This window comes from Equus asinus, chromosome 6 (assembly GCF_041296235.1).
Source record: "Equus asinus isolate D_3611 breed Donkey chromosome 6, EquAss-T2T_v2, whole genome shotgun sequence".
Lineage (NCBI taxonomy): Eukaryota > Metazoa > Chordata > Mammalia > Perissodactyla > Equidae > Equus > Equus asinus.
In genome coordinates this window covers 83,117,491-83,130,614 of record NC_091795.1, presented here as the reverse complement: position 1 = coordinate 83,130,614, position 13,124 = coordinate 83,117,491, and the positions used below count along the sequence as shown (strand labels likewise).

General features: G+C 34.6%; 1 protein-coding gene across 7 annotated transcripts in view; it reads right to left on the bottom strand.

The window, feature by feature from the left end:
• ATAD2B (ATPase family AAA domain containing 2B) overlaps positions 1-13,124 on the bottom strand; it is a 162,595-nt gene that overhangs the window by 42,310 nt on the left and 107,161 nt on the right. For all 7 annotated transcript variants that reach the window (XR_011504147.1, XM_044772008.2, XM_014866423.3 and 4 more), the window contains one exon: positions 7,586-7,771. Coding sequence is in view for 6 of the 7 variants with exons in the window: in XM_044772008.2 (XP_044627943.1) it covers positions 7,586-7,771 (186 nt within the window). In the remaining variant the exon portion in view is untranslated. The remainder of the gene's footprint in view (positions 1-7,585; positions 7,772-13,124) is intronic.

The window sequence follows — 13,124 nt, the reverse complement described above, 5'->3', positions numbered from 1 at the left end:
TATAGCATTAGGGTAAAGGTAAGGAGACTACCAAAACAAGGACGATCTTAGCACTCTAACTACCAATTAATAAGACAAGTTGGAATAAAAAATGAAAATAATTATTTAGGAGGGGAAGAGCAAAGGGTCTAAATCAGTATTGGTCAAGTAAGTAAGAGACCACCAGAGAATAGACTATATTATACACGAGATTCTAAATACAAACTTCAAGGTAGACACTAAAATAAAGTACAGAACAGAGTCACAAATCATAAATAAGGAAAAATCTAAGAAACCCAGCATAAGAAATTGCAGTATTAAATGGGTAGTCTAAAGGAAATAGGAAAAGAAATGCAGGAAAACAAGATAATGAGCGACAGATTAACAGCACTAAGTCCACATGCATCAATAATCACTCTCAATGTGAACGGATTGAACTCTCCAATAAAAAGACACAGAGTGGCAAAATGGATTAAAGAACACGATCCAACAATTTGTTGCCTCCAGGAAACACACCTCAGCCCCAAGGACAAACACAGACTCAGGGTGAAGGGGTGGAGGACAACATTTCAAGCAAATAGCAAGGAAAAAAAGGCAGGTGTTGCAATTCTCATATCAGACCAAGTGGATTTCAAAATAAGACAGGTAAAGAGAGACACAGAGGGACAATATATAATGATCAAAGGGACACTTCATCAAGAAGAAATAACGCTTATAAATATCTATGCACTCAACACAGGAGCACCAAGATTCATAAAGCAACTATTAACAGACCTAAAAGGAAGATGTTAAAAACAACACAATAATACTAGAGGACCTCAACACCCCACTCACATCAATGGACAGATCATCCAGACAGAAAATCAACAAGGAAATAGTGGAGCTAAATGAAAAACTAAAACAATTGGACTTAATAGACATATATAGATCACTCCACCCTGAAAGAGCTGAATACACATTCTTCTCAAGTGCACATGGAACATTCTCTAGGATAGACCATATGTTGGGAAACAAGGCAAGCCTCTACAAATTTTAAAAAATTGAAATAATAACAAGCATCTTCTCAGATCATAGTGCTATAAGGCTAGAAATTAATTACAAGAAAAAAGCTGAGAAAGGCACAAGGATGTGGAGACTAAACAACACACTACTGAACAAGCAATGGATCATTGAAGAAATTAGAGAAGAAATAAAAAATACCTGGAAACCAACGAAAATGATAGCATGCCATACCAATTCATATGGGATACAGCAAAAGCTGTATTAAGAGGAAAACTCATCGCAATACAGGCATATCTTAACAAACAAGAAAAATCCCAAATAAGCAACCTTAAAGCACACCTAACTGAACTAGAGAAAAAAGAACAAATGAAGCCCAAAGTCAGCAGAAGGAGAGAAATAATAAAAATCAGAGCAGAAATAAATACTATTGAAACGAAAAAGGCAGTAGAAAGGATCAATGAGACAAAGAGCTGGTTTTTTGAGAAGATAAATAAAATTGACAAACCACTAGCCAGACTTACAAAGAAAAAAAGGGAGAAAGCTCAAATAAACAAAATCGGAAATGAGCGAGGAGAAATAACAACAGACTCTGCAGAAATACAACAGATTATAAGAGAATACTACAAAAAACTATATGCCAACAGAATGGATAACCTAGAGGAAATGGATAAACTCTTGGACTCCTACAATCTCCCAAAGCTCACTCAAGAAGAGGCAGACAATTTGAACAGACCTATCACAAGGAAAGAGATTGAAACAGCAATCAAAAACATCACAAAGAATAAAACCCCAGGACCAGATGGCTTTCCTGGGGAATTCTACCAAACTTTCAGAGAGGATTTAATACCTATCCTTTTCAAGCTATTCCAAAAAATTAGGGAGGATGGAACACTTCCTAACACATTCTATGAAGCCAACATCACACTGATACCAAAACCTGACAAGGACACCACGAAAAAAGAGAACTACAGGCTAATATCACTGGTGAACATAGATGCAAAAATTCTAAACAAAATTTTGGCAACCAGAATTCAGCAATTCATCAAAAGAATCATACATCAGGATCAGGTGGGATTCATACCAGGGACACAGGGATGGTTCAACATCCGCAAATCAATCAACGTGATACACCACATCAACAAACTGAGGAATAAAAACCACATGATCACCTCAATAGATGCAGAGAAGGCATTTGACAAGATCCAACAGCCATTTATGATAAAAACTCTGAACAAAATGGGCATAGAAGGAAACTACCTCAACATAATAAAGGCCATATATGACAAACCCATAGCCAACATCATACTCAATGGGCGAAAACTGAACGCCATCCCCCTTAAAACAGGAACAAGACAAGGATGCCCTCTATCACCACTCTTATTTAACATAGTACTGGAGGTCCTGGCCAGAGCAATCAGGCAAGAAAAAGGAATAAAAGGAATCCAAATAGGGAGGGAAGAAGTGAAACTCTCACTGTTTGCAGACGACATGATCTTATATATAGAAAACCCTAAAGAATCCATTGGAAAACTGTTAGAAGTAATCAACAACTACAGCAAAGTTGCAGGGTATAAAATCAATTTGCATAAATCAGTAGCATTTCTATACTCCAGTAATGAACCAACAGAAAAAGAACTCAAGAATACAATACCATTCACAATCGCAACAAAAAGAATAAAATACCTTGGGGTAAATTTAACTAAGGAAGTGAAGGACCTATATAATGAAAATTTCAAGGCCTTTCTGAGAGAACTGGATGATGACATAAGGAGATGGAAAGACATTCCATGCACATGGATTGGAAGAATAAACATAGTTAAAATGTCCGTTCTACCTAAAGCAATCTACAGATTCAACGCCATCCCAATCAGAATCCCAATGACATTCTTTACAGAATTAGAACAAAGAATCCTAAAATTCATATGGGGCAACAAAAGACCCCGAATTTCTAAAGCAATCCTGAGAAAAAAGAACAAAACGGGAGGCATCACAATCCCTGACTTCAAAACATACTACAAAGCTACAGTAATCAAAACAGCATGGTACTGGTACAAAAACAGGTGCATAGATCAATGGAACAGAATTGAAAGCCCGGAAATAAAACCACACATCTATGGACAGCTTATCTTTGACAAAGGAGCTGAGGGCATACAATGGAGAAAAGAAAGTCTTTTCAACAAATGGTGCTGGGAAAACTGGAAAGCCACACGTAAAAGAATGAAAATTGACCATTCTTTTTCACCATTCACCAAAATAAACTCAAAATGGATCAAAGACCTAAAGGTGAGACCTGAAACCATAAGGCTTCTGGAAGAAAACGTAGGCAGTACACTCTTTGACATCAGTATTAAAAGGATCTTTTCGGACACCATGCCTTCTCAGAGAAGGGAAACAATAGAAAGAATAAACAAACAGGACTTCATCAGATTAAAGAGCTTCTTCAAGGCAAATGAAAACAGGAGTGAAACAAAAAGACAACCCACTAACTGGGAAAAAATATTTGCAAGTCATATATCTGACAAAGGCTTAATATCCATAATATATAAAGAACTCTCACAACTCAACAACAAAACATCAAACAACCCAATCAAAAAATGGGCTGGAGACATGAACAGACATTTCTCCAAAGAAGATATACTGATGGCCAATAGGCACATGAAACGATGCTCATCATCGCTGATCATCAGGGAAATGCAAATCAAAACTACACTAAGATATCACCTTACACCCGTTAGAATGACAAAAATATCTAAAACTAATAGCAACAAATGTTGGAGAGGTTGCGGAGAAAAAGGAACCCTCATACACTGCTGGTGGGAATGCAAACTGGTACAGCCACTATGGAAAACAGTATGGAGATTCCTCAAAAAATTAAAAATTGAACTACCATACGATCCAGCCATCCCACTACTGGGTATTTATCCAAAGAGCTTGAAGTCAGAAATCCCAAAAGTCCTATGCACCCCAATGTTTATTGCAGCACTGTTTACAATAGCCAAGATGTGGAAGCAACCTAAGTGTCCAGCAACAGACGAATGGACAAAGAAGATGTGGTACATATATACAATGGAATACTACTCAGCTGCAAAACAGAACAAAATCATTCCATTTGCAATAACATGGATGGACCTTGAGAGAATTATGTTAAGTGAAATAAGCCAGTGAGAGAAGGATAATCTGTGTATGACTCCACTCATATGAGGAATTTAAAATTATGGACTAAGAACAGTTTAGTGGATGCCAGGGGAAATGTGGGGTGGGGGGTAGGTACAAAGGGTGAAGTGGTGCACCTACAACATGACTGACAAACATTAATGTACAACTGAAATTTCACAAGATTGTAACCTATCAATAACTCAATAAAAAAAAATTAAAACTAAGAATATTCCAAATTATATATTCATTAAAAACCCATTACATTAGGGGCCGGCCCCGTGGCCAAGTGGTTAAGTTCGCGCACTCTGCTGCAGGCGGCCCAGTGTTTCGTTGGTTCGAATCCTGGCCACAGACATGGCACTGCTCATCAAACCACGCTGAGGCAGCGTCCCATATGCCACAACTAGAAGGACCCACAACGAAGAATATACAACTATGTACCGGGGGGCTTTGGGGAGAAAAAGAAAAAATAAAATCTTTAAAAAAAAAAAAGTGTTTAAAAAAACCCATTACATTAAAAAACATATTCCTTTGAAAAATATATTTTTCAAAATATATATAAAATAAAATGTAGAGAGAAAGGTGGCATTCATTGTTTTACATTTCTTCAAATCTTTTTAATGTCTGGCTTAATGAAAGACAACTGGATTCTCATTTCTGCTTCTGCATTCAATCTGTTACAATATGTTGTTCTGACTGAAGTACATGTGGAAAAAAACCTATATTCAAGCAGATATATGGTTGGAAAAAACAGGAATGTGACAAGCCCCTGAAAGTCTTTGAAAACAGCTGATCTAGAACAATGATTTCCAAATGTTTTTGATCAAATACTTTATCAGTAAGAAACTTGAAAATATCCCCTCCAGTATACACATATTTATTTAAATATACTATTCTACTAATATTATTTCTATTATAAAATACACACAAAATATTTAAGATAATATGAAAAATAAAAATGAACAGAAGTTCTAATGTTTTTCTCAATATCCCACTGCATTGTGTTGAGTATAAACTTACTCTGGGGACTACTGGATTAGGAGAGAGATATACAAAGAAACATTTACAAGAGAATGTTAAAAGGGCTCTATAAGATGGGGTTGTCATTTTGTCCCACAGAAACAAAGTGGCTTTATACTCCTAATAAAATATCTGTCTCATGGTGACGAATTCTTTTTGGTTTTGTCCTACTTTTAAAAACTGAGTAGAGAACATTTTCTTTTCATTTCTGAGTTTATTTTCTAATAAGAACAGTAGCGTTTATTACAGAAGATTTAGAAAATATAGATAAAATGAAAATTACTACAATCTTAATGTCCTGAGATAATTACTATTAACATTTCTGTTATTAGTTATATATATATAAAATATATAATATATACTTATTTCTATATAAACTTGGGTAATACCATACATACTGATTTATTACCTGCATTTTTAACAATATATGCAAACATCTTTTCATGACATCAAATATTTTCTACATCACTATTTTTAATGGTCTCACTGTGTTTCATAGAAGGAATCTACTATAAGTTAACCAACCCCCTACAATAAGACTATTACAGTTTCTATTCTATGGAGAAAGGCTATGATAAACACTCTCGTATGTTTTGTGTTCTTTCTTCTGCATATCTTCATGTTTGTCCATGAAAAATACTTTGGATAATTACCTATAAATACTGAGCTAAAATGTATATACATATTTAAATGTATTACTATGGTTTTCCCTGGAGAGAGTTTATCCAACCATTTTTTATATTTGCCTATTTGATAGGTTAAAATATGCACCTTACCGTTAACTCATTCATCATATTCTCTTAAATACATTGTAGTAACTAGCCATTTCTTTCTTTCAGAATCACTTGGCTTTCTGCCACCCCTGTCCCCATTTCTTCCCTAGATCTGGCACCGTGCTTACCTACAGTTACTTGGTTTGCTACTCTCTATGCTTTTCATTCATTCACCAAATGTTTATCAATATGTGCTAAGTATTATTCACTATTATCTCGGTTTGTGACCTAAACAAAGCAAGCATTCTAATGGCAAAGCTGAAATTAAAACAAAAGGCTTGGGGACCGGCCAGGTGGCGCAGCAGTTAAGTTTGTACATTCCGCTTCTCAGCGGCCCGGGGTTCATGGGTTACCCCAGGTGCGGACATGGCACTACTTGGCACACCATGCTGTGGTAGGCGTCCCACGTATAAAGTAGAGGAAGATGGGCACGGATGTTAGCTGAGGGCCAGTCTTCCTCAGCAAAAAGAGGAGGACCTGCAGTAGTTAGCTCAGGGCTAATCTTCCCCCCCCCAAAAAAACAAAAGGTTTAGGGGTAGAGGAGGATTTCTTAAGAAAAATTATCGTAAAACATGTTATGTAATCAGTAGTCTGAGAGAATTTCCATAATCTTCACCCCACAAATGTGAATATCCATGATACCTTTAGTAACTACTTGGTAAATAAAGGCAAAGAAGAAAGAAGAAAAAGGGGGGAAAAGAGCTGAAATTTCAGGATTCAATGTTAGTAAATTTCTATTATTTTAACTACTAATTAACACAGCATTCTACCAAACCTTATTGTGCCAATGATAAAAAACATTCTGATTAATAGTCGCCAAATAATATCACCTTCTGATTAACTAAAAATGAATTATCCTACATTTAATACACTTTTCTTACAAGAGTAGTAAGTTGTACAAATCCACTTTAGCAAGATAGCTAACAAGCTTTAAAACAGAAGAACTCAGTAAACAGATATCTTAATCACAAAATTCTACACAGTCAAGATTTATACTATAAAATTTAAAACGTGACTCTTTTATATGAACTATGTTGTGTGGGTAAAATATTTCTAAGCATTTCTAAAGGAGATTACTAAGCTCAGGGTATTAAAACAATTTTTTAAAAATCAATTTCATTCACATGAGTTGATCTACTACTTTTTTCTGAAAACAACTGTGATTTTACCTTTAATTCTAATATATTAAATATGAGTTGGATTGGACTTAAAAGCTAAATATCAGATTTGAAAAATATGCACAATACTAATAATATTCACTTAACATGATGCTACCAATGAAAGAACTGAAAGGTCAAATCCCACCAGATAATCTAGCAGACGATAAGGATGAGAATGACAACTATAATGTAACCAACAATGACACAGCTACAACCTTCTTAGTAGGTACTATATATATATCAGGTTCTGGTCTAAGCGTGAATTATCTCAATCTTCACAAGAAGACTGAGGAATATATCACTATTATACCAAAAAAGAAACTGAAGCTTCAAACATTAATTAACTATAGTGAGTCACACAGCTAATAAGTGGTACAACCAAGGCATGAACCTTGACAGTACTGATTTTATAGTAATTAAAATGTGTAAAATTGACAAGGTCAACTATTTTAAAACAATATAATACGGAAAGATAAATATTGAATCAGTTCTTACCTCTTCAGGCAGTTCACTGTACATGGTTTCAGAGGTAGACAATAAAAATATAGGTGAAAATGATGGTATATCTTGTAGCAATGTCAGAAAAGTTGCTCTCACAGTTTCACTGACAGCTTCCCACCAATCACCAATGTGAGGCATGTAAACAATACTAGGTACTGTTCTTCGAGCTTCACGAAAAATCTAATTAAGGAAAGAACTGGTATTAAAAATCCAAATTGATGTTATTCTAAAGTCTATCCAGTAACCCCCAAATACATGAAATACGTCAGGCCTGTTACTGTAATTGTTTTCAGCCCAGATATTAAGTTGTTCAAGATATGATGCATAAGGCTTACATACAGCTTCTATCTACCCTTGCTCCACCTAAAAAAAAGAATTTTCTTGCCATTTATTATTCCTATTCAGTATATATTAACAGTATAAAGGTAGCAAATTGCTCCACTTACATATCACATAAAGATAATAAAGCAAAACATCACTATAAAATTGCTGCAGATAAAGAGATAAACATGCACCCATATGTCACCCATATCAGAGTAATATCAGTAAGCACAAAGAAGAAGAAAAGACACAGTTTACATGTTTGTGCACAGTGCCTAAAATCACTCAACATACGGATTAATAAATATTTTAACCAAGATGTACCACTCTAGAGCTTAAAATTAATGAACTAACTGTTGCACCACTTGTTTACCTCCCATTACCTTAAGTCAATCTTCCATAAAATAGTCACAAAATACCCTTTCATCTCTAAAAAGCAATAAATAAATTAGCAAAAAGCTATGAGACACTCCCATTGTCAGAAAATACGAAATAAAGTTTCCTCAGGTGTTAAAAAAAAAAGAGTCCTAACCACAGCTTCAGTCGCACTCTGCCAACACACGCCAATAAGGAGTAGGTTGGCTATTAGTAAGCTGCTAAGCAGAACTCCTGCCCTTTACATACACATCAACAACAGCTCAAAAGGCCATCAACAAATTCTCGCAGATTAACAGGACATCTCTTCAATACTCTTAACAAGTATAGGAATAAGTACAAAAATCTGACTATCTTCACCTTAGTTTGAGAATTCTATTTCTAAAATTCTCTATTTTCCCTTATTCTAAACACATTTCAATTAACCTGTGTAATGTGCAAGATACAGAATTAAGAATCTAATATTTAAAATGATTAGGATTATCACAACGCTCCTAAGAATCAAAAGGATTATTTTTCTTTAAGGAGTAAGCCTACCACTTGCATGAATTTTTCAAATACTGCATCTGATACAGCTTTAAACCTCCTGTGTAAAATAAAGTGCATTGCCAATTTAACAATAAACCAGATCAAAGATGTGCAAATAAAACGTTTCCCCAAAATTGGAAATGTAGATGTTATGATCACTCACATCAAAAGTAATATTTGCTCCTTCCCTTTAATATTTGCATATCCACCAATCCAGAACAGTTGTACAGTACAACTCCTTCAGGATTCTCAAATTTTGACCTTTTCTGCAAACACGCACCCTCTTATCCTGGATCTTGAAAATCCAAGGATTATTGTTTTCCAAAGTTCTTGCAGAAGATTCATAAGAGAAAAATAAGCATAAATATTGGCAAAGGAAGGAACCACACAGGAGCACAAAGGCAAGTGAGGCATTTTATTCCAAAAACAAAAATTATTACATGCCACCTAAATCAGGCATGGTACGTGGAAGACAGTGACCGGCGCCTTTTGTCGCTTTCCAACTCCCACTTCGTGCTGGCAAAACTAAGGAGAGTCAGCAAGGAGAGAAAGGTGATTATATGGAAAAGACTAACAAGCTATTTAGCTTACTGAGAAACCTCACAAAACTAACCACCTAATTCAGCCATGCAAGTTACCACATGCCCAGGGAGAAATGAGAAATCATGCCTTTAAAAAAATGAAATTTTGCCTTTTATTCTAGTACTTCTAGGTTAGGTTTTCTAGGAATATGTGCTGAGAAGATCTAGCTGCTAACGAGTATCAAAGAGTATGGGCAAAGCAAGAGAAGGTTAAATGATAACAAAAACTTAGAGCCAAAAGTTAAAGAATACAGTACTGTAGGTGTTTTAAACTTATTTGCAAGGCTGAACTAGATATATAAGCATCACCAACTCTAAAAAGAGTTGAGGATCTTTTCCTATTTCTCTCCTCTTTTCATCCAATCCCCTCAAAATTAATGAATTGAACATGATATTCTATTGACCTTTTTACTTCCAAAGACTTTAGAAAAATATCTTTATTAGTAGAATTTTTTTAATTATACCTTAAAACCTAGAGGAGAAAAAAAAACAGAAAAAAAGAAAAAGTATAAGACAACATAGAAAAATAAAAAGGCTTAGGCTTTCTGGTCCATGAATATCTAACTACCCAAGTGAGAATTAACCTAACTTTACGCAATACGAATATCCAGGGAATATTTTCAAAATTTTTCTCCTAAGCCTTTAAAGGAAAAACATCCTTAATGTCTACAAAAATTTAAAAGCATTACTAAAACCAGTTTTATTTTTAATGCCTTATTCCATGTTATCTCAGAATACTAAAACAAACTTTCATATTTTCTTTAAATAAACAGTCAAGCTGTTCTACTTCTCCAGTTTTTGTAATGAAAATTCTAAAAGAATAGAGTCTGAGAATAGCATTTAAAAATTCAGAAAAAAGTTTAATCCTATTGTGATTTTTCTATAAGGTAAAAACAGCTCTTCAGCAGTTTGCTGGTAAACTTTTAAAGTTGAAGAATAAGATAACACTCTGTGAAATCAATTAATCAGATAATTCAGAGTAGAAAAATAAAGCCTAGTTTTAGTGAAGCGGCAACTGTCTTGGGAACAAGTGATGCCATTTGATAACTAGAAAAATACTCACCTACAGGGTGTCTTGGATTGGTGGATGTGCAAGGTGTAGTAGAAAACAGAAAAACTGTTATAGAGAAAAAAAGACAGTAGGCCAAATTACTGAACCAACCGTTTCAGAATACCACTGACATGACCAGCACTCTTGCACAAATAAAATGAACAAACACCAATGTATGTGAACTGTTCATTTTGATTCTTTAAACAATATAGTCTATTTCCTCTGACCTCTTCTTGCCCCAGACATCATGGTCTCTTATACAACTAAAATTTTGTTTTAAGTTTCCTTATTTAAAAAGAAAACCACAAACTACTTCCTCTGAATATTAAAGATATGAAAGGCAAAAATCAGGCCACTGAAGTTAGAAGTATCCACACAAGGAAGCACTAATAATATAAATTGTACCTACATTTACAAGAATTCTTATCATCTCTGTCAAGTCAGTACTTTAGCTGCCAAATTAAAATGTTCAGTGCATGAACATTTACTATATTTTAAAAGTTAAGAATATACAGCCACAACAAGCCATTCTCTTTAGAAACTGAAAACAAGAATAATTTTAAGTGCAAATGTGAATGAAGCAGAAAGCTCCAAGCAGTACAGCTTTCACTTTCCTGAAAGGGGCTATACAAGAAAAAGGGAAATGACTTTTGTCATTAATAAACTTCTAGCATTTGTCTTGGTCATGTTACAGTATTATGAATGTGCTAAAATTATAAAACATAGGTCAAAGAAAAATCTTGGGGGCTAAAATATTCTCAACTTTTATAAAAGTTAAAAAGCACTATTAAAATAAGCTTAATTCCTTACACCATGCTAACACAAAATATTAAAATAATATATCCGCCTTACTGATAAACTTATTTCCATATACATCACTATACTCCATTTACATTCTATTTACCTAGGATTTATTGAGCATCTCTGTGAAAAGGCTGCACTTTCTGGGATCTGAGGATTCAGGATTCAAGAAACAAGGTGTCCAATTTCTTTTCAAGCATGTAAAATCAGCCTATTATAAAACACAACTATACTAGAGTTTCTGAACGATGGTTGTAATACAAATTAACATTTTATGAAAATTAACTCATCCGAATTCCTTTTCTGATATCTTCACTGCCTAAAAACTTCAAGAATTTCAGTAAAGGTGATACACTCTGGACCACGATAATTTAATTTGCTTACAACTTAAAAAAAAAATTTTGTTGTTTGTGATAAAACACAAACCCATGTGCAAAAACACAAGAGCATCCAAAGTATACACAGACTATCATGGAGAAATCCAAAAATCCTTATGTGCAAACACAAGAGCATCCAAAATACACACACAGGTAAGTAAATTATTGCCTTAATGCTACTTAACCAAAAAGGATTTCCCCTGAGAATTTCCAGATATAATTTCTTTCTGGGCAAACAAAAATACTTAAATTTTCACCAAAGAAAACAAACAAACAAAACCATCTTATTGACCATTTGAAATTATTCATAACACCCTATAGTACCCAAACTCCAAAGCTTTTAACAGACAAATTTATCTTTTCAATCATACTTCTGTATTAATGAAAGATATAAAACACAACACATGCCTCAATCCTTTTTTTCCTAAATCAATGGTAGAAATAATACAAGAGGCAAAAACATACATTTGAAGATGTCAGAAACGGGGAATCATAGTTCTTTTTTTTTTTTTTAAGAATGTTAATAGATCAGTTTTCTACTACAGATACTAATAGCTCCTGCCTTGTTGTGGGGCTCAATAATTACTTGTGACCCTAATGGAGAAACTATAAATCTTTCAGGCTACACCAGGGTTTTCCATTCTCCTTCCAAGACCTTTAGAAGTCTATGAAATGCTCAGTAACATACATACATACATACATACACACACACACACACTCACTTTATGAACTCTGGCATTTGTTTCAGCAATAAATGTCTTAGCTAGTAGTGTCCAGGGATCAGCTAAAGCACTACATCTCAAAGTGTGATCTCCTAAAGAGCTAGAATAGGAACATCTGGGATGCACGTTTAAAGAGCAGATTCCTGGGGCTCATCCCAAATTTAATGAATCAGAATCTCTGGCTGTGGAACTAGGGAAGCAGAAATTTTAATAAGCACCCCCCAGGGGATTCTTATGCACACTAATCTTAAGAAACAATGAGAAAACCCTACAGTAGACACTAACTCCTCTACCATTTTTCTCCCAATTATTAATCAATAGCTAAGTCAATCTCAGAAGGAGAAAAGGAAGTTTCATCATTTATATGCTTGTGTGTGGATATGCTTTAAAGAACAGACATACAATAAACATCGTCTCCACAGTATAAAGAAGTAACAAGTAGGGCTCTTCCACCATTCCAGCTTCTCACACATATAAATACAGCCCTGTAGATGTGATTTAAGACTTCTTTCCTTTAAGACTGACTTTCATGTTCATGTTACACTATTAAATATCCCAATTTAATTTATATTAAGTATTTTAGAGGCTGGGGAAAAGAGAAATGCACAGAGGAATAATTTGCCACAGACTGAACCCTTATATTCCCCATCTATTTAAAGATAATCCTGCCTACAGGAGGATCAACTCTCAAGAGAAGTAAGGCAAAAGGAAAGAAAAGAAAGGGAAGAACAGAAGCAGAGAGAGAATGCTTTCCAGCATTTTGGCACCTGACTTGTG